A 25,011-nucleotide genomic window follows, 5' to 3' on the forward strand; every position below is an offset into this window, starting at 1 on the left:
CAGATTTTCTCCTCCACGCAGGGTATGGAATACCCTCTTGGTACTGTGGATGATTTCCATGACAAAGAAAGCACTAGGGAGCCATGTCTACTCCCTGGTTTATATCATGGTAGCGTCATGTGGGCCCAGTTGTCATTTTCATTACATTTTTGGAGTTAGACCACCTCCATTTCATTTTTGTATAGGCCCATTTCATATACAAAAATGACTGAATCTTTTATTTACAGTATTCATAAAGTACAAATTCATCTTTTTCTTCCTAAACATTTTAAAGTATTTTTATATAAACAGATATTTAGAATGAATAAAATTTGGTAAACTTACAGTCATCATTAAAGGTATTTTGCAAAATATAAGATTGTTATAGACAGAAGCATTTTTCAAATCTTGTAATCTCCCAAATAAGAAAAGAAGTTGATTCAGTGGCAAGAAAAAATAATCATTCTAAGTTAGAACTAAAATTAAGATGAAAAAAGTCAAAGCATCATAAGACACACAATACTATGTATCTAGAGCAGTTAACGTCCCAAAAACTTACCATCTCTGTTTCTAACAAAGCATTTTGTTTTTCGTATCCCTTTTATATAGCAAGCGGCTATATTTTGTTTTTGGTATCCTTTTTATATAGCAAGTGGCTATACCATAATTAAACAGTTATCTTCAATCATTCTTATCTCTACCTTCTAATTTTAATGGAAGCTCTTAGATGGATACTCTTAAAATTGTTCAGATTCTATTCCATTATCCCCTGTCAAACATACCTACCCTCTAAATCATCTCAATGAGTGGCCTCGATCCTTTATCAGTAACTTGTTCAAAGCACACACTGTGACAGTAACATGATTTTTCTTACCAAACAAGGAGTCAACTATAGAAAAAGAGGCTTAAACTGGGCAAAATCCAAAATGATGGAAGTGTTTTTGACTAGTATAACCAAATATGTTTAAGTTGATGAACCTATTTTGGCTAACATTTCTATTTCTTATCTTTGATCAAAATGATTAATGGTTTGCCATCATAGCTCACATAGGGTTCAAATCTCTAAAATGGACATTCAAAGTTCTTTACAACGTGCATCTACAGGAGACAGCTTTTGTTTTTGCTCACCTAACACCTGTTCCCCTTCTAGTAACAACCTGGTATTTCGGGGGGAATCATTCCTCCTCCCATCTCATCCTATGAGGTTTAGGCGGGACAGGCCTTCCCACCAGTTCTTGAAGTAGGCGTATGACTCACGCTTGGTTATCAGAGTCACAGAAATCAGTTCAGTTTGGGACACATAGCTATAGCTGGACCCATGAATCAGCCTTGGAACTTTTACTGGAACTGTTTGGAAAGAGGGATTTTCCTTCCACTGGAAATAGTAAACTTTTAATTTTAAAAGTCTATCTTAAAATGAAGGACACACAGAAAGAGTAGACCTAAGAGATGGAGAAAGACTGTATCCATACCACATCACCCAATGGCCAATGCCAGGTATACTCCTGGATTCTTTAGATATCTGAGTCAATATATTCCTTATGTAGGTTTGTTTTTCGAGACAGGGTCTCACTCTGTCACCCAGGCTGGAGTGCAGTGTTGCAATCTTGACTTACTGCAGCTTTGACCTCCCAGACTCAAGCAATCCTCCCACCTCAGCCTTCTGAGTAACTGGAACTACAGATACATGCCACTGTGACTAGATAATTTTTAAACTTTTTGTAGATACAGGGTCTCACTATGTTGCCCAGGCTAGCCTTGAACTCCTGGGCTCAAGCAATCCTCCTGTCATCACCTCTCAAAGTGTTAGGATTATAGGTGTGAGTCACAACGCCTGGCCTGTGTTCCTTTTTAAACTAACAATAAAACAGTATAGGTATCAATCTAATATAAACAGTCCCTATTATTTTCAAGTTGCAGCTAGCTAGGCTACTTTCTTTTCTTTGAGGAACATATCCAATCTTTTTGCCTTCATGTAACCGCCTTCACTCAATCTTTAACTTTTGAAATCCTGTCTTGTCCTTTAAAACAGATCTTTGCCACACACTTCGTCAAGGAGTATTTCCTGAGGTTCCTTGTAAGTGGATGTATAATTTTTCTCCATTGGTTTGTCCAGTATTTTATTTTCATCTGTCTTACAGCTCTAGTTTCCTATCTTGTACATAGTAGTAACATTTATGTATTTATCTTATCCCTCCTAGATTAGAGGACCTTTGCTTTACTTAAATTTTCACTGCCTGTGGAACTTCCACATACTAGACTTCTGGATCAATCTAGCTATGTGTTAAAATATTCATTAGTAATTACCTTTTAATGGAATCCCACATTCCTTTTGTTTTTTCATCTTCATTGGTAAGGATATCTTCCTTAATTTTGCCTGTTTCTTTTTTCACCTAGATAGCAAGGCAAAAAAGATTAGAATTTGGCTGCTTTAATATCGTGCTGTATGGTTAGAAAGTGAAACATACTGGGCAAGATTACCCATAGAAATCTAAGATTGACAGCTGCAGTAACCAAAGACAGGCAATATCTTAGCACAACGTTGTAAACAATCTGGTCTTCAACTATCAATTCAACCTCTTTGTTCAGTTTCTTTGGTGGTTACTTCCATATTGCTAAATAATGTGCTTGCACTTGTGTTTACTAATTTATCAGCTTTAGGCATTATCTACTAGTATTTCTGAATTTAGAGTTTAGACATTATTTACTCTTTGTGATGACAGATGAATAGCTCACTTATTGTCATCCTTCCCTTTCCCTATTTGTCTGGAAATTTTGGTAGTAATATGTTTATCTTCAGTTCTTCTACTATTTTTTGTCACTTTAAATAGTATCTAAATCTCTTTTTTTATTCCCACAATCCCAACAGTTTCTCGAGTATAATCTGTTTATAAGGACACTACTATTTCTATGATTTCCTTCTACCTCCCAACTTATATTAGTTAAACCTTGACTTTAGCATTTGTAAATACTGATAACATTTACATTTAGTTCAGTAAACATAATTGTGTCTGTTGCATTTTGCTATGGTGATTCTAAAACTTGAAAATCAGTAAAAAGTGTTCATTATGACAGTGTAAAAATTAACCATTGAAGAGTCGGAAAATCTACTAAAACTCTATTTCCTCTGTGTAGTTATAGTTTTAGTATAGTACAGCATAGTTATAGTTTCCTCCTATGGTCACCGTGCCACTCCCAGGAGACTCTTGCTGGTTCAGATTAATTTTCCTTTCTTACATTCCACCAGCAGAGAACTATTTTTTCCTGGAATTTCATGGTCCTTATTTTTTCATGTGGGGAGATATACAAATATGTCTTCTTTATCACAGACATAATCTTTTCCAGTTTATTAGTCATGTTATCTAATTGTCTGGAATTCTTGTCTACCTGAAGACATTTTTCTTAAAGTTCAACAATTAACTGTTTCTTTCTAGATTTTCTTTACATTGGTTTACAGATTAGTTTCACCATTTCTTGAACTACTGATCTTCTTTCTTGATCTTGATTTTCATCTTCATTGTACTGCCAAATGTCTCCAAGAAGGGGTATGAAAAATAATTTTTCTAAATCTTCATACTTCAGAAACTAACTTTTTACCTTCACATTTGATTAAGAATTTGGCTAGATACACAATCTTGGGTTCGAAATAATTTTCCTCAAAACACTGAAAGCTTTTGCTGTCTTTTAACAGCTAAGTATTTTGAAAATGAAATTTTGATACTAGTGTTAAGTGTCATTCTGTTGCAGTTACGCACTTTTCCTTCTTAGTAGCTATTATAATCTTATATGGGCCATTTTCATTCATCCTACTTCATAATTTGTGGACTCTTTTGACATGAACATTTTTCTCTCTCAGCTTTAGGACACTTTCCCTCCTCCATCTTCTCTGTTGTTTCTGGAATTCCTCTTAGTAGGCTATTGGATTTCATGGGCTGATCCTCTATGTTGCTTATCTTTTCTCCTGTTTTTCTATCTTTTTACTGTAATTCTGAGAAACAGATGGTTAGGTGATAAAACTGTGTTATTAGAAAACAAACTGAAGGTGGTTGGGCGTGGTAGCTCATGCCTGTAATCCCAGCACTCTGGGAGGCCGAGGTGGGTGGATCACTCGAGGTCAAGAGTTTAAGACCAGCCTGGCCAACATAGTGAAACTCCACCTCTACTAAAAATACAAAAAATACACGCAAACACAAAAATTAGCCAGGTGTGGTAGCACATGCCTGTGGTCCCAGTTACTCAGGAGGCTGAGGCAGGAGGATCACTTGATCTTGGAGATGGAGGCTGCAGTAAGCCAATATTGGGCCACTGCACTCCAGGGTGAGCAACAGAGCGAGACTCTGTCTCAAAACAAAAACAAAAACAAACTACTAAAAGACCTAGGTATGGGTAGGTTGTAGAATATTTGTAATTGGTATCTTTCATCAATTCATAAAAATTCTTAGTCATTATTGCTTCAAATGTTACTTGTACTCCATTCTTTAATTATCTTTGAAATTCCATTTAGGTTAATTTTATTTATCCAACAAATACTCATAAAGTGCTTTATCTTATCTTCATAACAGTTCTGTAAGGTATATTCTATTGTCAACCCTATTTTACAGATGAGGAAATGAGACAGAAAGAGATTAAGTAATCCGTCCAAGGTCATATAGCTAGTGAGTGGCAGAGCCAGTTTTAAATCCACTACTGGTAATCTTAGACTTTCACACTAGCGCGTGTGTGCGTGTGTGTGTGTGTGAATGCTCTCTGCTATATTTTCTTTTTTTCCTGTCTCTGTTGCATTCGGTATACTTTTTCTGGCCTATCTCCCAACTTGCTAATTTTCTCTTAAGGCATGTTAAAGCTATCTACTGAATTATTAATTTTGGTATTGTATTACTCAGGTCCAAAGTTCTACTTTAAAAAAATCTGATATACATGTTTTATAGTTTCATGTTCCCTGCAATTATTTTCAAACTCATCTTTAATTTCTTTAAAAAAAGTACAGCTGTTTCAGAGGTTATTCTAATAATTCTAATATCTTGAGTCTTTGTGTATCGGTTTTCTGTTTCTGCTGGTTTTGTTGGTTGGTTAACTTTGACTATGAGTTGGCCTTTATACCAGAAAAATTTGATTTGCAGCTTAGGCTATTGTAATCTTATTCCAGAGATTTATGGATGTCTCTTCTAGATATCTCTATATCCTATCAATCTGGAAAGATTTTAGTACCAATTCAAGGTTCAGGATTCCCTGGCCTACTTAGCTGACACAAATTTGGGTGAAAAGAATCTGAGGAATAATTTTTTATGTTTCATCCTTAGCCTGAAAATAGAGCTAGTTTATTGTAGAGAGGGTCTTCTAATAGATTATTTTATTTGAGTTTCTAGGTTTTAATTTTTGTTCCCTAACCCATCAAAATAAATAAAAATGGTAGTTTAAAGTGTGACAGGACAGAAAAATGTTCCCAGGACAACAGTAGCTTCCTTGGGTCAAGAGAAGTTTCTGTGCTTGCTTATTTCACTAGACTCTTATTTTCCCTTTAATTTTGGTTTTGTGTTTCCTTATTATCCTTATTATCTGATTATCAGTTCCTCATTGTTTTTAAGATTTTTAAAAACTTGTATCTAATATTTTCACTAGTTTTAAGCAGGAGGGTTGGTCCAAAAAAAATCTGCTATCATTAAAAACTCCCTTTCTCTCCCTCTTTAAAAAACATCACCTTCTCTTTTTAGAACTAATTTTTCAGTGCATGTTCCTGATCTCATCTCTAGAGTCCAATTTGTAACATTATTTGGCTACAGATAGATTTAGTAGATATATTCACAGTTATCATAATGTAAAAAAAAATCCTTCTTTTCTATCTTCAAGTTCTGTTTTCCTTTGTGAACTAAATCCTCTTCTTTTTTTTACTGCTGGAGTTCAAATATAACATTTTAGGTTGTAAAATTGTAAAGTTAGTTGTAAAATAAATCAATTAATTAAAAAACAAAGAAGATAATTCTTAATATTAAGAACAAAGCCTATAAAAACCTCTGCCCCACATACTTTTACTTCCAGTATCTTGCTTTTGAAGCTGTTTAATACAACAATGATATCTTCTAGGTCTGCTTGAGAGTCAGTTCCTTCATGCCTGAAAGTAGAAAAATGTGTCCATAATTAAAGAACAGACATACAATTATGATGGCAGAAATAACAGAATAAACTCATTTTGCAATAAACATAAGTCCAAAATCACTAGTGCATATATCATGTTCTTCTGTTTCTACAGTCAATTAAGATATACTATAATATGCTGTAGTTTTCAAAATTATCCAATAAATTTTAACTTAGTATACATTAAAATTGTACAAAAGTAACTCATTAAATTCAACACTACCCAATCACTCTGAACGTTCAAATTACGGCTTATCTTTGCTGTTATATACCAAGACTATCACAAAACTAAAATCTTTCATATCCCTGATATATTGCAATGATAGTTACAATTTTTTACACTTCAAAGTTGTTTATATATCAACGGAGTTCTACACTAACTTTTTAATATCCACCAGTCATTTTCAAATGCCAAAATTTGAAAAGCATTGTGAAACCAATGAGACTGAAAATGTGTCTGTGATGTCCATCTGCATCACTTGAATGTTTCCATTTTGTATTACATATAATGCAGTTTTTTCTCCCTTTTTCAAAATTGCTTAAACAAATACGGCAATTGTGCTCCAAAATTATTTTTTCAAACCATTCTCACTATGGACTAAAAAATTCTATCATATTTACAGTAAAGTTGAATTTTGTTGAAGGGGAAGTAATCAGATGTCAAATCAGTAGCTACTTTTGAGTTGTTATATATAATATATACTTTTAATATTTTTCCAAAATGAACACCTGGGGAGTCTAGCACTATCATGACTGACATGTCTTTGACTTTCTCTTACTCCCAATTCCTGAGTTCAGGTGGTTAAACCAAAGTAGCAGGCAGAACTCTGTCCAACAATCACTACTAGAAAACAGGAAGAAGCTAGGTGTGATGGCTTACGCCTGTAATCCCAGCACTTTGGGAGGCTGGGGTGGGAGAATCGCTTGAGTCCAGGAGTTTGAGACCAGCCTGGGCAACACAGTGAGACCTCGTTTCTGCAAATTTTTTTTTAAAATTAGCTGTGTGGTGGCCACTGAGTGTGGTGGCCAGTGCCTGTGGTGGCCAGCTAGTTAGGAGGCTAAAGTAGGACGATTGCTTGAGATTGGCAGATTGAGGCTCCATTGAACTGTGAGCCGTGATTGTGCTATTGCACTTCCGTCTGGGCAAGAGAGACCCTGCTGCAAAAGAAAAAAAAAAAAAGGATCTCATTTGTATTGTAGAAATATTGTCAAATTTCTTAAAAACTTTCAGCTGCTTATAGTCACAAACACTGCTCAAGGGCAGTGGCAACTTTAGACATTTAATCCCCTGTCCACTGAGACCCAGAGTATAAAGCCAGCTAGCATAGCACTACAGCTAGACCTAGACAAATTCTAAAGCAGATCTTTTTCCATTTCCATCAGGTAGCAGAGGTAGTAATGGTGATGAGCTCTCATTTTATTTCAGGCACTGTTTTAAGCACTTCATAGATGCTCACTCGCTTAATCCACACAACCATCCTTTGAGGAAAGTACAATTATTATCCTAGATCCAAATTAGTCTAGATAGTCTAGCCCTTCACCACTGTACTATCAGACCTTTACCTACAATGCCAAGCACCTGAAACCTCTGGATACATGAGGAAAATGAGCAGCGTAAATGAAGGCAACAAGCTAAGCAGTCAGAGGAAATGGACTTCATTGATAAGGCATTAATGCAGAAAAAAGGGAAGCATTCAAATAATTCATATTCTCAATGAGATTCAAGAGAATACTGAATCTCAGTAAAATCCATTTACTTCAAAATGAAAGAATTCACTATGTGTCAGAAAGCATGATTAATAAAAAAGAGCACTCATACATATGCCTCCTGAAATTCTAAAAAATCATTTATATTTTCAGAGAAGAAATGTAAATCAGATTGGCCTCATATTTTTCATCCAAAACACTAACTGGTAATAAACAATGATGAAGCCTTGTTTCAAGCATTCTGAATAAAATTATAATGCTGTTATTCAATACTTAGGAAAGTTATAATTCATATGGAACTGCAAAAGAAATTTTTAAACCTTTGAGGACCACCTCAAAGTTTTAAACATTTGAGGGTACACCACTAATGTCTCTGAAAAAACTTATTTGTGGAAAGGTGTTGTATATTATGATATGGCAGGCAACATCTCATCTTCTACACTGCAGGAGTTAGAAAGCTACACCCATTTTTGTTTGTTGTTGTTACTCAATTCTTTTGCAGCTAAGGTTTTGGTTGATAATTAGATTCTGCTAAACAGATAGATACATTTGCATATTATTTGGAACTTAGAAGTGAGTGGGGCAATGTGCTGACGCTTGCCTAGCTTCTTTTGTCAAGCATAGTCATGGAGACATTGAGGTTTTCTACATCAGTGTTCCAGTGTGTAATTGCTTAGTTTTCTGGGTACCAAAGGCCAGTTGATGTGTTGCTGGCAGCAGCTTCTAACTTTCTCTCACTTCTGATGATGGGAAAGTAGCAGCTCTTTCTGGTTGGTCAGTTCCTTGGCTTTGTTCTCAAGCATTCCTAGGATCCAGCCCTCCTGGAGAGCTTGCTCCACCAATCCTTTCTAACACAATGTAAAAGCATCCAATTGCTTGCGTTAAATACTTCTGTGATAATATGTGAAGTCAGCCATCTGCTACGATTTGAATGTCCCTCCCCTCCAAAACTCATGTTGAAACTGTATTGCCACTGTGACAGTATTAAGAGGTGGGATCCTTAACAGGCAATTATAGGTGATGAGGCTCCACCTTCATTGGGTGGAAGTGGTGCTATCACAAAAGGCCAAGTTTGGCCCTCTCTTGCTCTCTCTTGTACTTCTGCCTTCTGCCATAGGGCAATGCAGCAAGAAGGCTTCTGCCAGATGCTGTCCCTCAATCTTTCCAACCTTCCAGAACTATGAACCAATAAATTTCTGTTCATTATAAATTGCCCAGTCACAGGTATTCTATTACAGCAGCAAAAAATGGCTTAAGACACCATCTAAACATAAAATGAATGTGAAAATTAATAGACATATATAAACTGTGATCAATAGTGAATTCATTAAAATTTACATTTAACTAATGGTAATATGATAGCAAAGAACTAAATAGAATATTGGGGGTAAGGGTAAAAGGATGCTAGAATGCTTCCACTGAAATACCAATGAGATAGCTACCAGACACCGAAGTGAGTATGCATAGTCATCCATTCTCAATACCCTCACAATATGCAGTTTGCTCCTCAGAGAGATTAAGCATATAAAAATGTTCAGAAAAGGGATTGTGTGAGATGAAGGCAGAAGAGTTTCCTTACAGAGAGCTGTTGCCAGATTGTGAGTCTCCACCACTATACCCTGTGAGGATGGAAGGGGAGGAGTATTGCCTTCTCATTCTAAACTCAGTAAGGTAGACACTTTAAGGAGAAAACACTTTGCAATACATATTCTGAAGCTGGGATGCAGAGAGGACTCGTGTGTGGGAAAGTTAAAAGTGTACCATGGAGCAGGATTGGATATTTGAGGACTGATTAATTGCTTTAATTGAAAAGTCGGGAGAGTGCTTATTGCCTCTGCAACTGGTCTGAACTAGAGTTTGTTGGGCAACTGATGTGTAAGTATTTCTACAGATCAGATGCAGCCAAGAAGGAGAGCGATTTGGTTTGTTGTTACGACTGGGTAGTCATGTGTCCTGCCAATATGGCAACCAGGAGGTACGAGGAGACCACACCAACAGAACCAGGAAACTAGAGAGTGAAGTACAGCAATAGAGAACTTTTAAGAGTACACAGAGAGTGAGTTTTAACTACTACAGAACCAGCAAAGTTACGGCGGACCAACTCAAGTACCTGCGGAGAAAGAACGGAAAACCTTGTTTAACATCTCTCTCCTTCCTCCTGTAAAAAACATAGGAGAAACAGTTCAGTCTCAAAGGTACCAAACTAAAATTAATTACAAGTATTACTTTGGCAGAAAAGATCTTTCTAAAGATTTCAAGTGAGAAGTCTAGCACAGTAATTTGGCATTGAAGGTGCATAAAGTATTGTCTACAATTAGAAAAATCTGAGCAGCATTTGTCTAATTTTGGTAGAACTACAAAGAAATAAAGGAGAATAATTTTGAGACTTTTTGTATTCAAGGTAAGTAACAGCCAATACTGAGTATACACAAATAATCTGCAGTTAAAGACTATAAAAAGATTGACAGACACAGAAAGAACACACTGTGGGCATTATGCCTCAGAAGTGGAAAGCCAAATTTAAAAATATCAAATAATTTAGTCATAGCTTTAAAATCTGAACTTAGAAACTCATATTAATATTATTTTAGCTTAGATTTTTAGCAGGTTTCAGGAATATTTTTCCTAATTATAAAGTTAATACCAATTAGAATTAAAACATAAACCTTAGGATAAACAACATCAGTTTTTGTCATATTTTATATTGACCTTGTTAGACTTTTTATTATACAGTAACATGTATTTTTTTTCTATTTTGGATAGCTAGTAACATTAATCATATGTAGAATTAAATTATGACTAAGTATATGGTTTTATTGTTTATAATACAAACAAATTTGTTAGTTATTTCTACTGCCAAAAGTTGTCTGTGAATGAGAAAAAACAATTTTCACTAATATGTTAGTGGTACTTCAAATATAACATCAAGAACTATTTTCTCTCTAAAACATCTTTATGAACTGTGTATGATAGACAATAATAGTAAAGAAGATAAAATAGAAACTAAATCATGTATAGTTTTAGTTTTACATAATACATGTGCTATTGTATAACTGCATTTGTAAAGAAGGAATAAGTGGAGAGGAAATGGACATTTACTCAATATTCTATGATGATTTTCTCATTTAGTCCTTAGCAAAACCCCACAAGGGAGGTAGGATTATTCCCTTTTGTAACGAGGAAATAAAGACTACAAATAGCAAAGAAACTTATACAAGATCATACAGATAGTTGGTGGTACAGAAGGGATTTGACTTACAATTCAAATAAAGGGTTTCTCCCTTTGCAAAACATAATGGTGAAACAGTAGTGGCAGATATAGAAATACTGAGTTCCTGGCAATGTAGTTTGCACAAAATTTAAAAAGCTGAAACAAAGCATGAATGCTTCTTAAAATTATATCTTGAAACCATGGCTTTTATAAGGGTCAATATAAATGTTACAGTCTATTTTGCTCATTTTCTATACTATCATAGCAGTCTTTCATAAAACTTAGAACATATAATAGTCACTCATTTTCTTGACTATCTTTTCTACTGGAATGAGTTTTGGGAGGGTAGGAACTGTGTATCTGTAATGGGAATGACACAGCAAGGTAGCATGGGTTGCTGCCTAGGCATTAGAATATCATACCCAAATGGGTCTAGCTGGTAGCCAAAGATAAGAACTTAGAGGCACCCTTCCTGCCTCGCAAACTGGGCTTCTGTTGTCCTGCCTTCCCTTCAAACAGACCAAAAGTGACCCATGCTCTATCTCCTTATATATACTGTTAGTTGTGTGCATGCTCTTTCTCTCTGCCTGACTCCTCTTCATTCTTGCCTCATGTGACCTAGAAATGGAGCCATTCTTGCCCAAGATTTGTAAGTAATAAATCTTTGAACTTATTTCTTATTGTGGTGGTGTATTAAGTTTGCACCACCCATCGGAAGAGCCAGGGACTATCCCGGACCGGGTTTTCTTGGAGATGCTGGGAAAAACACAAGGTTGGGTTCTGAGTGTCACCATGATGGTCAGGCAAGCATAAACTGGACATGGGTCAGACAAGAGCCACACAGGCATCTGTCAGTACAAACAAGTTTCCTGTGTGAGGGAGCCTGGGTCTGGGGTCAGACAACTATGAATTAGACCATCCACCAGGTAAGCGAAGTGTCCCATGAAAGGCACACAGTAAACATTCACATCCAGCTGCCTTTCATTCCTCATTAGGGCAAGGTCACCAGCCACTCCAGTACTGGAACTCAATTTGGCTGGGGGTTCTCCAAACAGCATTGTTCAACTGCTGTCTCCAATACTCCCCCTTATTTTTGCCTGCTTATTCCACCTCACCAAGTGATTTCTGTCACTATAGTTTGTATTATCTAGTGTTTTATAACTTATAAAAGGCGACATGCAGTAGTACAGTAACCCCCATTTATTCACAGGGGATAGATTCGAAGACACCCAGGGGATGTATGAAACCATGGATAGTAGCAAACCCTAAATGTATGTTTTTCCTATACACATATGTCTATAACGTTTAATTTATAAATTAGCCAAAATACTCTTGCCCTTTGTGGTCATTAAGTAAAACAAGGGTTACCTGAATACAAGCACTGTGATCCCATGACAGTTGATCTCATAACTGAGAATGCTACTAAGTGACTCATGGGCAGACACCTGACAAAGGAATGATTTTCCAGGTGGAACAGAGCAGTATGGTGTGAGAGTTCATCACACTACTCAGCAGTGCATAATTTAAAATGTAGGATTTGTTTATTCTGGAATTTGCCACTTAATATTTTCGGACTATGGTTAACCATGGGCGAGAGAAACCACAGAAAGCAAATTCTTCTTCTCCCCTCCTCTCCCCTTTCTCTCCATCCCCTTCCTTCTCCTACTCCTTCTTCTTGAGACAGGGTCTCACTCTGTTGCCCAGTCTGGAGTGCAGTGGCATGATCATGGCTCACTGCAGTTGTCGCCTCGTGGGCTCAACTGATCCTCCCATCTCAGCCTTCCAAGTAACTAGGACTACAAGCGTGTGCTACTGTGCCTGACTACTTTTTTTATTTTATGTAGAGGTAGGTTTTGCTATGTTGCCCAGATTGGTCTCAAACTCCTGGGCTCGAGCAGTCTTCCCACCTTGGCCTCCCAAAGTGCTAGGATTACAAGTGTGAACTACCATGCCTAGCCTAAGTGTAAATTTAAAGTTTCTAGGAACTGTCAAATTGTTCAAAAGTGGTTGTACCATTCTACATACACAATGGAAGTGAAAAACAGCTCCTGTTACTCCAAAGCCTCACCAACACTTGATATCATCATTCTTTTTATAAAGTTAGTCATTTTAATGGCATATCTTGTGGTTTTAATGTAGATTTTCTTAATAACTAACAATGTTAAATATATTCTGTACTTATCCATATATATTCTTTGGTAGAGTGTCTGTTCAAGCCTTTTGCACATTTTTTGTCTGGTTATTTGTTCTCATAGTGAGTTCTGATAGTCTTTATATATTCTGTATATAAGTTCTTTGTCAGACATATGCTTTGCAAAGATTTTCTCCCAGTCTGTGGATTGTCTTTTCATTCTCTTTTTCGGTCATTTACATAAACCCTTTTAGTATGAATATTAACACATTCTGCAATAAAAATTATGCTTAATAAAGGGCTTTCTCAGATCCTGCTGGGATATATGTCATAATATATGACATGTGTACTGTATTAACTTTCCAAACTAAAAACTTCTAAAACACATATGGCCCTAAGAGTTTTAGATGAGAGATGTGCATGTCTACCCACCACCTGGAAGGTTCCATCTGTGGTATGACTAGTAACTTCCTATTAATTCTTCAAAACTCTCTTGAGGTACTCTAGATCATCTCTATCATCGCTAATGTCAATACTGACTTCCTCCGACCCACCACTACCATAGAACTAAGCATCCCTGGCTCTGTGTGCATAAGCCATTAAGCACATTTATTAACTGACACTATAAGCTAGGCACAGCATAAAAGGGAAAGAGTGGTGAAAAAAAGATACAGTAACCCCTCCTATATTATCTTTGTTGAGCACAATGTGTGGTATAATAAAAGATGCTCAATAAGTATTTATTGAAAGCAATGAAATCTAGAGATATTTATTAAGGGTATAAAAAAGACTTTATCAAGAGTTGGCAAACTATGGCCAGTAAACCAAATCAGGTTTATGGTCTATTTTTTTAATAGCCCTAAGCTAAAAATGATCTTTACACTTTAAAATGATTGTTAAAAAAACAATTTTGACAAAGACCATACGTACTCTCAAATGAACATTACTTACTTTGGCTCCTTACCAAAAAAGTGTGATGATCCCTGCTTTCTACTGATGAACAGGAAAATTTTTGTGCAAAAAACCAATTCCAAATTGAATATGACCCAGGGATAATGGTGTTGTTACATAAGATATAACGTATACTATATTGTCATTAAATGATCAATATATCAATTATGCTGGCAGAGGGAAAAGTCTAAGAGCCTGAATTTGTGGGTGCTGGCCTGGCATTGGGGCTGGGCAACAGCTTAGGGCTTCTGGGGTAGGCCTCGTGGTTGGGCAGGCTTGGAAACTGAACCTACCAGGCAGATTTGGAGCTTGGGGCTACAGGATCTGGCAGCTGAATCTTCTGGTACCAGCATTAAGTTGGGGCTATGGGGCCTACCTGGCTTTGGGTTTTATTGGGGTGAGCATGGTTTTGGGGTCCAAGACAAAGTCTGGTGCTCACTTCCCTCTCCTTCCAGTTGTGCTGAATCAGGTTGAGAAAGGAGTGATGTATGTAATGTAAAATTATCCTTTCTACACTCTTCAATGTGTCTTTCTTATTTCTGTGCTACACTGCACTGTTGTAATAGCTCACCTCGTTCCTTAGGTTTTATTAAGGTAGTTTCATGTGTGGAGTGCATAGTTGTTCAAATTGATGTTTCTGCATGGGTATGAGCACCGGAATGTCTTTTTTGTTGTTGTTGTTGAGACAGAGTCTTGCTCTCTGTCCCAGGCTGGAGTGCAGTGGTGCGGTCTCCGCTCACTGTAACCTCCGCCTCCCAGGTTCAAGCAATTCTTGGGCCTCAGTCTCCCAAATAGCTGAAGTTACAGGTGTATGCCACCATGCCTCGCAAATTTTTGTATTTTTAGTAGAGACAGGGTTTTGCCATGTTGGTCAGGCAGGTCAACTCCTGGCCTCCAGTGATCTGCCTGCCTCGGCCTACCAAAGTGTTCGGATTATAGACTTGAGCCACTGCGCCAGGCCAATCTTAACATTTTAATTGTTGTTTTGATGATCTTGGTTGTATTACACTAAAAACATATTTATGTGTAAAAATTTAAAAGCAGTCCGCATAACTCACCCAATTATTTGATAAATATCTTCAGATTTTCCTTGGTGTAACCTCAGTATCCAAGCACCTGGGTTTGCTTTTAATTGAAAATACCCCTTTTAAGATGAGAAAAAAATAATCATTGAGTAATACGACTAAAAACCATCTAATTGTTCATGAATACACGAATGATCCAAGAAAGTATTTACTAACTGTAGAATGAATAAATTCTATAAATCAATTCCAAGTAAAGAGATTTTACAATAACCTGTTAAAAGAATATTACGAAAGTATGATTTTCCCCATTTTTGTTTCTTATTCAAAGATTTAATTTTGTTTTCTGCAAACTGTTCAGCAACAGCAGAATAAATATTATTTCATTTTACTCTTAGGAAAACAGAGAATTTCACCAAAACATCAAATTAAATATCATCAATTAAATAATACTTACATGATTGGCCATCACTATTGTATCAACCACAACTGGTTTATTTTTTGTGCCTAGTGTGAACTGCAGACCCCGAGGAGGCTGTTCTGTCACTTTATCAAAGCAATGTCCTTCGAGGAGTAAGTATTCTAGTTCATATTCTGCTGTAACAGTTTTCTCAGTCTGTGGAGGAAGTATGTCATTGTTTTTGGTGTTAGCAAAACTCATAAAACAAAATTTTGAAAAAAATAAATGTGATTATTTTAATACTGGCCAATGTATTTTGGTGGGTAACTTCAAGTCTGTCTTTTACACATCAGTGAATTTATGAGTTGAATTGATTTCTTCAAGACAAAAAGCTTATGATAAACTTTTTCTTTTTCATGACATTAGCTTTACCAGAACCTCATGATATATGCACCAGTATAACCAAGCAGGAAAGATATGAACATTAGATTTAGATGGGAAATTCCTTAAAGAATCTGCTTCAGTTTGCTATTGTCCTGAAGCTACCACTTCAGACTTAGCAAGAAAGCTAACTTACTATCTATCGGCTTTCCTGTAATTAAAAAAATTAATATCTATAATCAACTAATTATAAATTGATCAATATAATTCATTTTTAAAGTTAATTTTAAAAAATTAATAAAAATTAATTTTCCACTTCCCAAGTGGAAAGAAGAAAAAACAGAATGCACCTCAACAGAATAAATACTAATATAAACATCAACACACTGATTTCTATTTCTTGTCTTCATAAAATTTTTTATAAGTAACCTGCCTTTTCATTAAACATAGTTTTCTAAGAGCATGTCTCTGTCTCTATGAACATCTTTTAAAATGGCTGGACATTCCAGTTGTTTCTGGATTTTTCTCTGTTGCAAATGTTATGATAAATATTTTCAAGATAAAGCTTTTTCTCTACTTCATATGAATAGCATAACTAAACATGAAAATAAATCAAACAGTAAGTGATTTTCACAAATTGAGAATTCCGTTAAGGTTAAAGACAGTGATGTTGCCTATATTTAATCTTATTTCACCATATTAGGTTTTCAACACTATTGTTTAGTGTGTTTAGGATAGAGTACTTGGATATATTCTGTATTGTATAGTTGTTTTCCTTGACTGCAATTATCTCAGAAATAATAATTACAATATTTGTTTATAGCATTTCTTTTTTTTTTTTTTCAGATGGAGTCTCCCACTCTCGCCCAGCCTGGAGTGCGGTAGCACCAGCTCAGCTCACTGCCAGCTCTGCCTCCCGGGTTCACGCTATTCTCCTGCCTCAGCCTCCCAAGTAACTGGGACTACAGGTGCCCACCACCACACCTGGCTAATTTTTTTGTATTTTTTTAGTAGAGACACGGTTTCACTGTATTAGCCAGGATGGTCTTGATCTCCTGACCTTGTGATCCGCCCGCCTCGGCCTCCCAAAGTGCTAGGATTACAGGCGTGAGCCACCGTGCCCAGTCTACAGCATTTATTTCTTGATTCCTGTTCTTATTTTACTGGTTTTAAGAACAAAAATTAAGTAACTTCTCTGAAGACAGTATTTGTTTCAACAACTTTAGCTGAATTCTGAATTTGTTGTTGAATTACTATTCTAGGGATGAACTTTATATAATTTATTAACCTATATCCAGAGTCTTTACAGCAATTTACTTGACTGGAAAGATTTTCATGGGATAGTCTCAGAATAATATGAGAATGTTAAAATTAGAAAAAGATTGTAGAGATCATGTAGTTCAGCACCCTCACTTTATAGACAAGGAAGCTATACACCAAAGTGACTGTAAAGCTCAGCTCAATTATTTTATTATAAATTAGGTACTAGGGAAGAGTCTAAATACACTTACCCAGTTTGTGAATAATAGTATCTTCTTAATTTTATAATATATTAATGTGCAAATTTATCTTGTTCCTATAGATTTATATAACAGACTTCAATTCTGTTGACTTATTCAAACCACAACATAAAAACACAGCCAATTCCTTTTCCAAAGAGTTCTAGTGAATATTTTAAGTTTTCATAGAGGTGATTTAAGTTAAATTAGTTCCTATTTTCAAAACTCATTTATTTATTTGTTTGTTTGAGACAGGGTCTCACTCTGTCACCCAGGCTGGAGTACAGTGGCACGATCTTGGCTCACTGCAACATCCATCTCCTAGGCTTAAGCGATTCTCCCACCTCAGCCTCCCGAGTAGCTGGGATTACAGGAACAGGCCACCACTTCCAGCTAATTTTTTGTAGTTTTAGTAAAGATGGGGTTTTACCACGTTGGCCAGGCTGATCTCGAATCCTGCCTTCAAGTGATCTTGGCATCCCAAAGTGCTGAGATTATAGGTGTGAGCCAACGCACCTGGCCACAAAGTTCACTTTTAGCAAAAATATGAAAGTTAGTGATCTTTTTTGACACTTACGTTTCAATCTTCCATTTATATTTTTATTTTCTGTTCTAAATATTAATTGTTGATACAGACATAAATTTAATACCTTTCAAATATAACCTTGAAAATGTATTAATTTTTCTTTTTTTTATACTTTAAGTTCTGGGGTACATATGCAGAATGTGCAGGTTTGTTACATAGGTATACACATGTCGTGGTGGTTTGCCGCACCCATCAACCTGTTATCTACATTAGGTATTTCTCCTAATGCTATTCCTTCCCCTAGCCCCTCCGCCCCGCAACAAGTCCCGGCCTGTGATGTTCCCCTCCCTGTGTCCAAGAAACATATTAATTTTTCTAATAGGATATTAATTGTATTGTTCTTCTGTGGCTGAATAGCTATGTGTCTTCCTTTAAGAAAAGGTTAAGTTTAATAATAAACATTAACATTTGGGTTTGTTAACAATTGTCTGTAAATACGTTAATCTAGTATTTTTGTTGCCATTGAATGTGATTTTGTGTAACTGCAGACACATTTTCCCAAGTTATTAACAGCAAAGCCATAACACATATCTTGATCTGTGATCTGAACTCTGACAAGCTATCTGATAGTGGAGATGGATAAATGACAGTACAGCTTATTCTTGAATCTTATCTTAAGGCATGTGAAGGCTGAACTTAATGACTTTAGTGCAGTCTGAACTTTAAGAAACTATTCAGGACTCTGGGCAAAAATCCAAGAAAGAGTTAAAGTAAGGAATTCGTTTTAGATAATTAGGTGGCTTGAGGCATATAAGGTACAGTAGTCTTCCTTTATCTGTGGTTTCTCTTTGTACAGTTTCAGTTACCCTCAGTCAACCATGGTCCAAAAATACGTGAAAAATTCCAGAAATAAACAACTCATAAGTTTTAAACTGTGCACTGAGTATTGTAATAAAATCTTGCATGACAGTGCTTGTGTTCAAGGGACCCTTATTTCACTTAGTGACCCCAAAGCACAAGAGGATGATGACCTACTTTTATAATTGTTCTATTTATTATTAGTTATTAAGGTTAATCTCTACTGTGCCTAATTTACGAATTAAATCTTATCATAGGTAGTTATGTATATAAAAAAAACAAAACATGGCCAGGCGCAGTGGTTCACGACTGTAATCCTAGCACTTTGGGAGGCTGAGGTGGGTGCATCACGAGGTCAGGAGATCAAGACTATCCCAGCTCACACGGTGGTCTCTACTAAAAATACAAAGAATAAGCCGCGTGTGGTGGTGGGCGCCTGCAGTCCCAGCTACCGGGCGGGGCAGGGGACGGCAGCTGAGGCAGGAAAATGGCGCGAACCCGGGAGGCGGAGCTTGCAGTGAGCTGAGATCGCACCACTGCACTCCAGTCTGGGTGACAAAGAGCAAGCCTCTGTCTCAAAACAAAACAAACAAAACAAAACAATGTATATAAGGTTAGGTACTCTGTGTGTTTTCAGGTATCCACTGAGTGGGTCGGGGTATCTTAGAACAAACTCCTTGTGGATTAAGGGAGACTTCTAAAGTACAACTATTCTGATATATAGATTTCCAAGTTAGTTAAGGTTTGGTTTAAATTTCTAAGTTTTGCAGAAGGGACAGAACTCTTCACTGCAAATGTGACCTTTTCCCAAATTTTTTAAGCGTTTGACGATGAGAGATATAAATTTCATATATTATGCACTGAGAGAATAAACTGAGCCTAAGATGAACTGTGTTCATCTAATTTATAATATAGCATTATTTAGGATCTATACCATATCTCTGGCAAACAGAGATTCTTTCACAATTATATTTGTAATGAATATATCAATAAATATCAATAAAACAGATATCAAAATTATTTATGTTTCAGAGGGGTTAATGCATTTTTCTGTGAATTCTTTTTAACAGAGTCACATCCTATTTCCTGTTAGCAATCTTTTATTTTTTGCATCTTCTCTTCCCTTGGTAAGCACCATTGTTGTTTCAGGTGTTTTGATATCTTTCAGACATATGCTGTGATAAAATATAATTAGAGAGTCTTTGGATGCAGTTCTAACAATAATTGCTGAGAATAGCAACACATCTGAACTCCAGGTAAAAGTAACTGTCTCACTTTTAGCTTTTTTTTTTTTTTTTTGAGACAGAATCTTGCTCTGTCACCCAGGCTGGAGTGCTGTGGCACAATCTTGGCTCACTGTAACCTCCACTTCCCGGATTCAAGTAATTCTCCTGCTCAGCCTCCTGAGTAGCTGGAATTATAGGCGTGCACCACTATGCCTGGCTAATTTTTGTATTTTTAGTAGAAACGGGGCTTCACTATGTTGGTCAGGCTGGTCTCAAACCCCTGACCTCATGATCCACCCGCCTTGGCCTCCCAAAGTGCTGGGATTACAGGTGTGAGCCACCGTGCCTGGCCTAGCTTTCTTAATCATTTTTGTCACCTTTAATTATGGAATTAATGCTGGTTGTGCAATAATGTCAATGTAGTGACAATCATGTGAACAAAGTCTTGCCAAGGGAAAATTTTCCAAGATCAAGTTTTTCCAGGTGTTTGTATAGTGTTTGGGAATTAGGTGTAACCAGGATTATTTGCACAAGTTAGTATATGGTGGTAAATATCTCATTGTTAGTCTCATTTTTGCCAGGGTGTACACACTTTTCCCCTTTGTCTAAAAATCCTTTCTACTATACCAAATGCCTTTGTTATTTTTCCAGGATGGTTGCAGAATATTTTAAGTATGTATAGCACACAATGAAAAAGATGAGCCTGAGGTGTAGCTAACGTTTACAGATGCTAGAATTTATAATCTCCTTTTGTTTATTCACCTAAACTATGAAAACACAGGAAATTTTCCTTCATCCTAGTCTTCTAACTTCAGAGTCAGAGCTAGTGTTCATCTGAACACCTTCTAAAAAGACGCTATTAGATTTGACACTCACTACAAAAAAAAGTTTTAGTTAATCTCCATCGGCTGTTGAATAGCTGCTGAAATTTTCACCAGCAGACAATTTAAAATCTTTCCTAAGCTGTACTAATTTCTCCCACTACAAACACTTCCCACTTTTGGATAGGGTGTTTAAAAGTTACCTTATTGAGTATATTGCCGCACTCTCTTTATGAAGAATTCCAGACTCTGTTAAGAGATCTGACTGATGATGGAAAAAACAGCAATTTTTTTTTTCACTTCTTGTAAGATTCATTTGTTAACTTTTTCTCATTAATGATATTAGTTTGCTGCTTTTTCTCTAAATTTGAAGGACTGATATTAGAAGATGGTTATGACTGAGTTTAGGTTTTTAGGTGGGTTCAGCTGGGAGTGATGGGGAGTATGTTACAGAAAAGTGATTTAGGATCCCACAGAATCCACACACGAGTGGATCACAATAAAATTTCCTAGAAGGAAAATCTTTAGGCAAAAGGTAATGCATAAGCATGAGACATAAACATTATAAACAATCTTAACCAAATTATTACGGGTAAATGTTTATGCTTCGGTCAGGGCAATGGCTATATTCTATAGGAGGTATCAGACACAAAGAGTTGGAAATAGGTCAGAGGGATGACAATGAGGAGAAGGAAGTATTTTTTCCTCATTTTCTGGATACCAAGTGATATGGTTTGGCTCTGTGTACCCACCCAGATCTCACATCTAACTGTAATCCCCACGTGTCAGGGGAGGGGCTTGGTGGGAAGTGACTGGATCATGGGGGCAATTTCCCCCTTGCTGTTCTCATGGTAGTGAGTACTCATGAGGTCTGATAATGTAAAAGTGTGTGGCACTCCCCTCACACTCCTGCTGTCACGTGAGCGGGGCCTGGCTTCCCCTTCCACCATGATGCCATGATTGTTTCTGGAGGCCTGCCTCCCTAGCCATGCGAAACTATGAGTTAATTAAGCCTCTTTTCTTCTTAAATTACCCAGTCTCAGACAGTTCTTTATACTAGTGTGAAAACAGACCAACACACATATCTTAAATTCTTCTAAAATGCTTCCCTTTTTTGTGGTTTCTGAATTCCTTTTCTCATTCTAAATTCAATGTTTAAAAGACTCAGTTTAGTACTTTCTTTCTGTGCTGTGAATCACAACAGCTGAGGCAGAGAATTCTGACTACTCACTAGACAAGGGTCATATAGGGGGTGATGAGAAGGAGGTATACCTGGCCTGCAGTATACCGCAAATTTTGTTTCCTACTTTCTACCCTAATCTAGTTAGGACTACTTTCTCTGGCTATGAGCTATGAGGCAAAACAAAAAAACAAAAAACAAACAAAAGCAAACAAACAAAAAAAACAAAACCAACAACAATGAAACAGTTTTGTGTGAAATTTGCTCTCTGAGTTAAAAACTAAACTTCAAGAGCAAAATAAGTACTTAATGGTGTTGTACTAAGCTGCCAAGTGTTTCTCTCCATATTTTTGACATTGCTCATCTTAGAGAAGTATCTTTGTAAGTAAGTAGTCTGAGGCAAAAAGAAAGAAAGAAAAAAGGTAAAGACACCTAGGAACTTGGAAAACCAGAGAAGCTGAATTTGGAAATGAGAAAAACCTAAAAATCAAAAGAAAGACTGGATCAGGACCTAGAATATAAAAAAGAATATTCTGGTAAACATTCATAGTATGATCGCTCACTTGCTACAATTGTAATAGCTGATAAGAATTTATCCTGTTTCTCTCTCTTTATATGACTATACACAATAACTTACATCCTTTAAGTGAATATTATCAAGGTCACAGTTGCTGTGTACTGTTTCAACCAACCAGCCTTCTGGAGTAATCATGTTGAGGGTTAGGAGGGGTGATTCAGGAATATCCAAAAATTTTGCCACCGGTCCCAGAGAAGAAACGTCATTAGCCCCTGACATCAGTTCTGGTTCCAGAACAAAACGGTAAAAGCTGTTAATAAAACATAAAAATACATAATGTGACCAAAACTGAGATTTTTCTTCTAAAATATTTTTAAAATTGAAAATGGCTTAATGATCTGACCAGAAGTCTACAAACAAAAAGACTAAAACACACTATACTGCAGAAGAGTTAATGCTTATAAGAAATAGACAATCATTATTTTGTTGACACTACTATCTAAGTCTATGAATATTGTCTACCATTGTTAACTATTCCTTAATGAACATGATTAGAATCCCTCTAAGATATACCTGACTTATGCAGGTTCTAGTAGTTTATGATCTGTTATTGTATTACGATTTGTATGCATCCTCCTTCAAATCTGACAGTGGTCTATTTTTCAGCTATTTTATTAACTTTTACCACCACCAATAATATGAAGAGAAATGATAGGAAACAAGTGAAATTCAAGCTGAAATTCTAGCACCACTTTTAAAAGCTCAACTAAAAACAAACAGGATTAAGTTGAAAGCAACCGCTTAATAGCACTTTTAGACTTAACTTCACTTTTGCTGTATTTTAACCTCATCCTTCAATATTGTGCACAAGAATTATTATGTTATGCTATCAAGGCTAGTGGCTTTTACTATTTTGAGACTGCAGTCAAGGTGTCAGCTGTGCTGTAGTTCTCTCAAGGCTCAACAAGGGTAGGATCTACTTCCAGGTTCATCTAGTTCCTCAAGGGTTGTCTGAATGAGGACCGCAGTTCCTTGCTGGTAGTTGTCTGCAGACTGCTCGCAGTTACTTCCCAAAAAGGCATCTCCAACATGCTTCAAAAGAGAAGCACACAGAAGAGCCACAGAGAGAGAACGTCAGCAAGACAAAAGTCACAGTCTTTCATAACCTAACTGCAGAAGGGAAATTCCATCACTTTCGCCATATTGTTTTATGAGAGCCAAATCACTAGGTCCAGCCCTCGCTCCAGGAGAACTTACAGTGTGAGTCCCAGGCAGTGGTGATCACTGGGAGCCATGTTATGCAGATAGACAAAGAAAATAAAAAGAGGAGAAACAGGAGAGAATACAGTCATGAAGTAAATGTACAAAACAAATTCTTGCTGCAGTGGAAATATCAAAGAAAAAGTATTCTGTGAATGTTGTAAGTAACAATTTCTCTGTGACTTAGTAAATACAATTTCAGTGGCAAAGAGGAAGTTAAAGAGGAACTGCAGTGGAAGGTACAGTGAATGAGACATGAAGACAGAATGTGACCATTCTTTGAAGAAATTTAGATAAGAAGGAATGAAGAAGAGGGAAAAAAAAGGACTCTAGAGGAGAGAAAGTTAAGGGAGCAACTTTTTAACAAATTGAATAACTGTAAGAACTGAAAGAAAAAAGCTAGTATAGAGACTAAAGATCCAAAAGAGAGAATATGTGACATACCAAGGATCCAGAACAAACAGGAAAGCATGAGATCAAAACAGAGAGGGAATGTTTACCTAAAAAAGAAGAAAGATGCCTCATTCTTTTCCTACAGTACAGGAAGGCTGAGGAAGTATAGCAGTTAAGAGTAAGGAGTTGAGGGGATTCCTGCCCTTAACCTGTCTCATCTCTGAGAAGAATAAATTTACTAAAAGGAAAGGACTGGGAATAAATGTGTACGCTAGATTGCTTGATATATGCTACTGAGTTAATAAGATTCTGTTGAACTACTAGTTAAAAAAATAACTGTTTACTCCAGTACATTATTTCATCTAGAAAAGTCAATTCTTTCCCTCCCAGTAGATTATGCTTGCTTATATGTTCAATAATCCTATTCTTTATTATATAATGTGATGTTTTACAGAGAGGATCCCTACTCCTGTGAATAAAAATTCTGTACTCATGGAACTAACAAACCTTTCAATTAGTAGCTAAAAAGTTTAAAGTTTTTGTTCAGATGTAAAAAGCCATGCCATAAAATTTAAAATACAAAAGACACATGAGAAGCATAAAAACTGAATGAGATATATGGACAAGAGTCTTGAGGGACAATGAATAAGTCCTAAACTTTCACTTAAATTTCCCACATTTTCCATTTTATTGCTTTCCAACTATTAAAAATACTTAGGTTTAAAATGTCTGCTCTGGCTGGGCACAGTGGCTCATGCCTATAATGCCAGCATTTTGAGAGGACAAGGCAGGTGTATCTCTTGAGTCCAGGAGTTCA

General features: G+C 36.4%; 1 protein-coding gene across 12 annotated transcripts in view; it reads right to left on the reverse strand.

Moving 5' to 3' along the window:
- UGGT2 (UDP-glucose glycoprotein glucosyltransferase 2) overlaps positions 1-25,011 on the reverse strand; it is a 247,137-nt gene that overhangs the window by 67,047 nt on the left and 155,079 nt on the right. For 8 of the 12 annotated variants that reach the window (XR_006693655.3, XR_012426464.1, XR_012426462.1 and 5 more), the window contains 6 exons: positions 22,662-22,851; positions 15,591-15,749; positions 15,170-15,255; positions 9,929-9,976; positions 6,004-6,088; positions 2,287-2,372 (listed from right to left, as the gene is read on the reverse strand). Coding sequence is in view for 5 of the 12 variants with exons in the window: in XM_045377272.2 (XP_045233207.2) it covers positions 2,287-2,372; positions 6,004-6,088; positions 9,929-9,976; positions 15,170-15,255; positions 15,591-15,749; positions 22,662-22,851 (654 nt within the window). In the remaining 7 variants the exon portion in view is untranslated. Of the gene's footprint in view, positions 1-2,286; positions 2,373-6,003; positions 6,089-9,928; positions 9,977-15,169; positions 15,256-15,590; positions 15,750-22,661; positions 22,852-23,450; positions 23,634-25,011 lie in introns of those variants that run through there. The other 4 variants (XR_012426465.1, XR_012426463.1, XM_045377273.2 and 1 more) reach the window with 2 other exon arrangements.

The sequence above is a fragment of the Macaca fascicularis genome, chromosome 17 (assembly GCF_037993035.2).
Source record: "Macaca fascicularis isolate 582-1 chromosome 17, T2T-MFA8v1.1".
Lineage (NCBI taxonomy): Eukaryota > Metazoa > Chordata > Mammalia > Primates > Cercopithecidae > Macaca > Macaca fascicularis.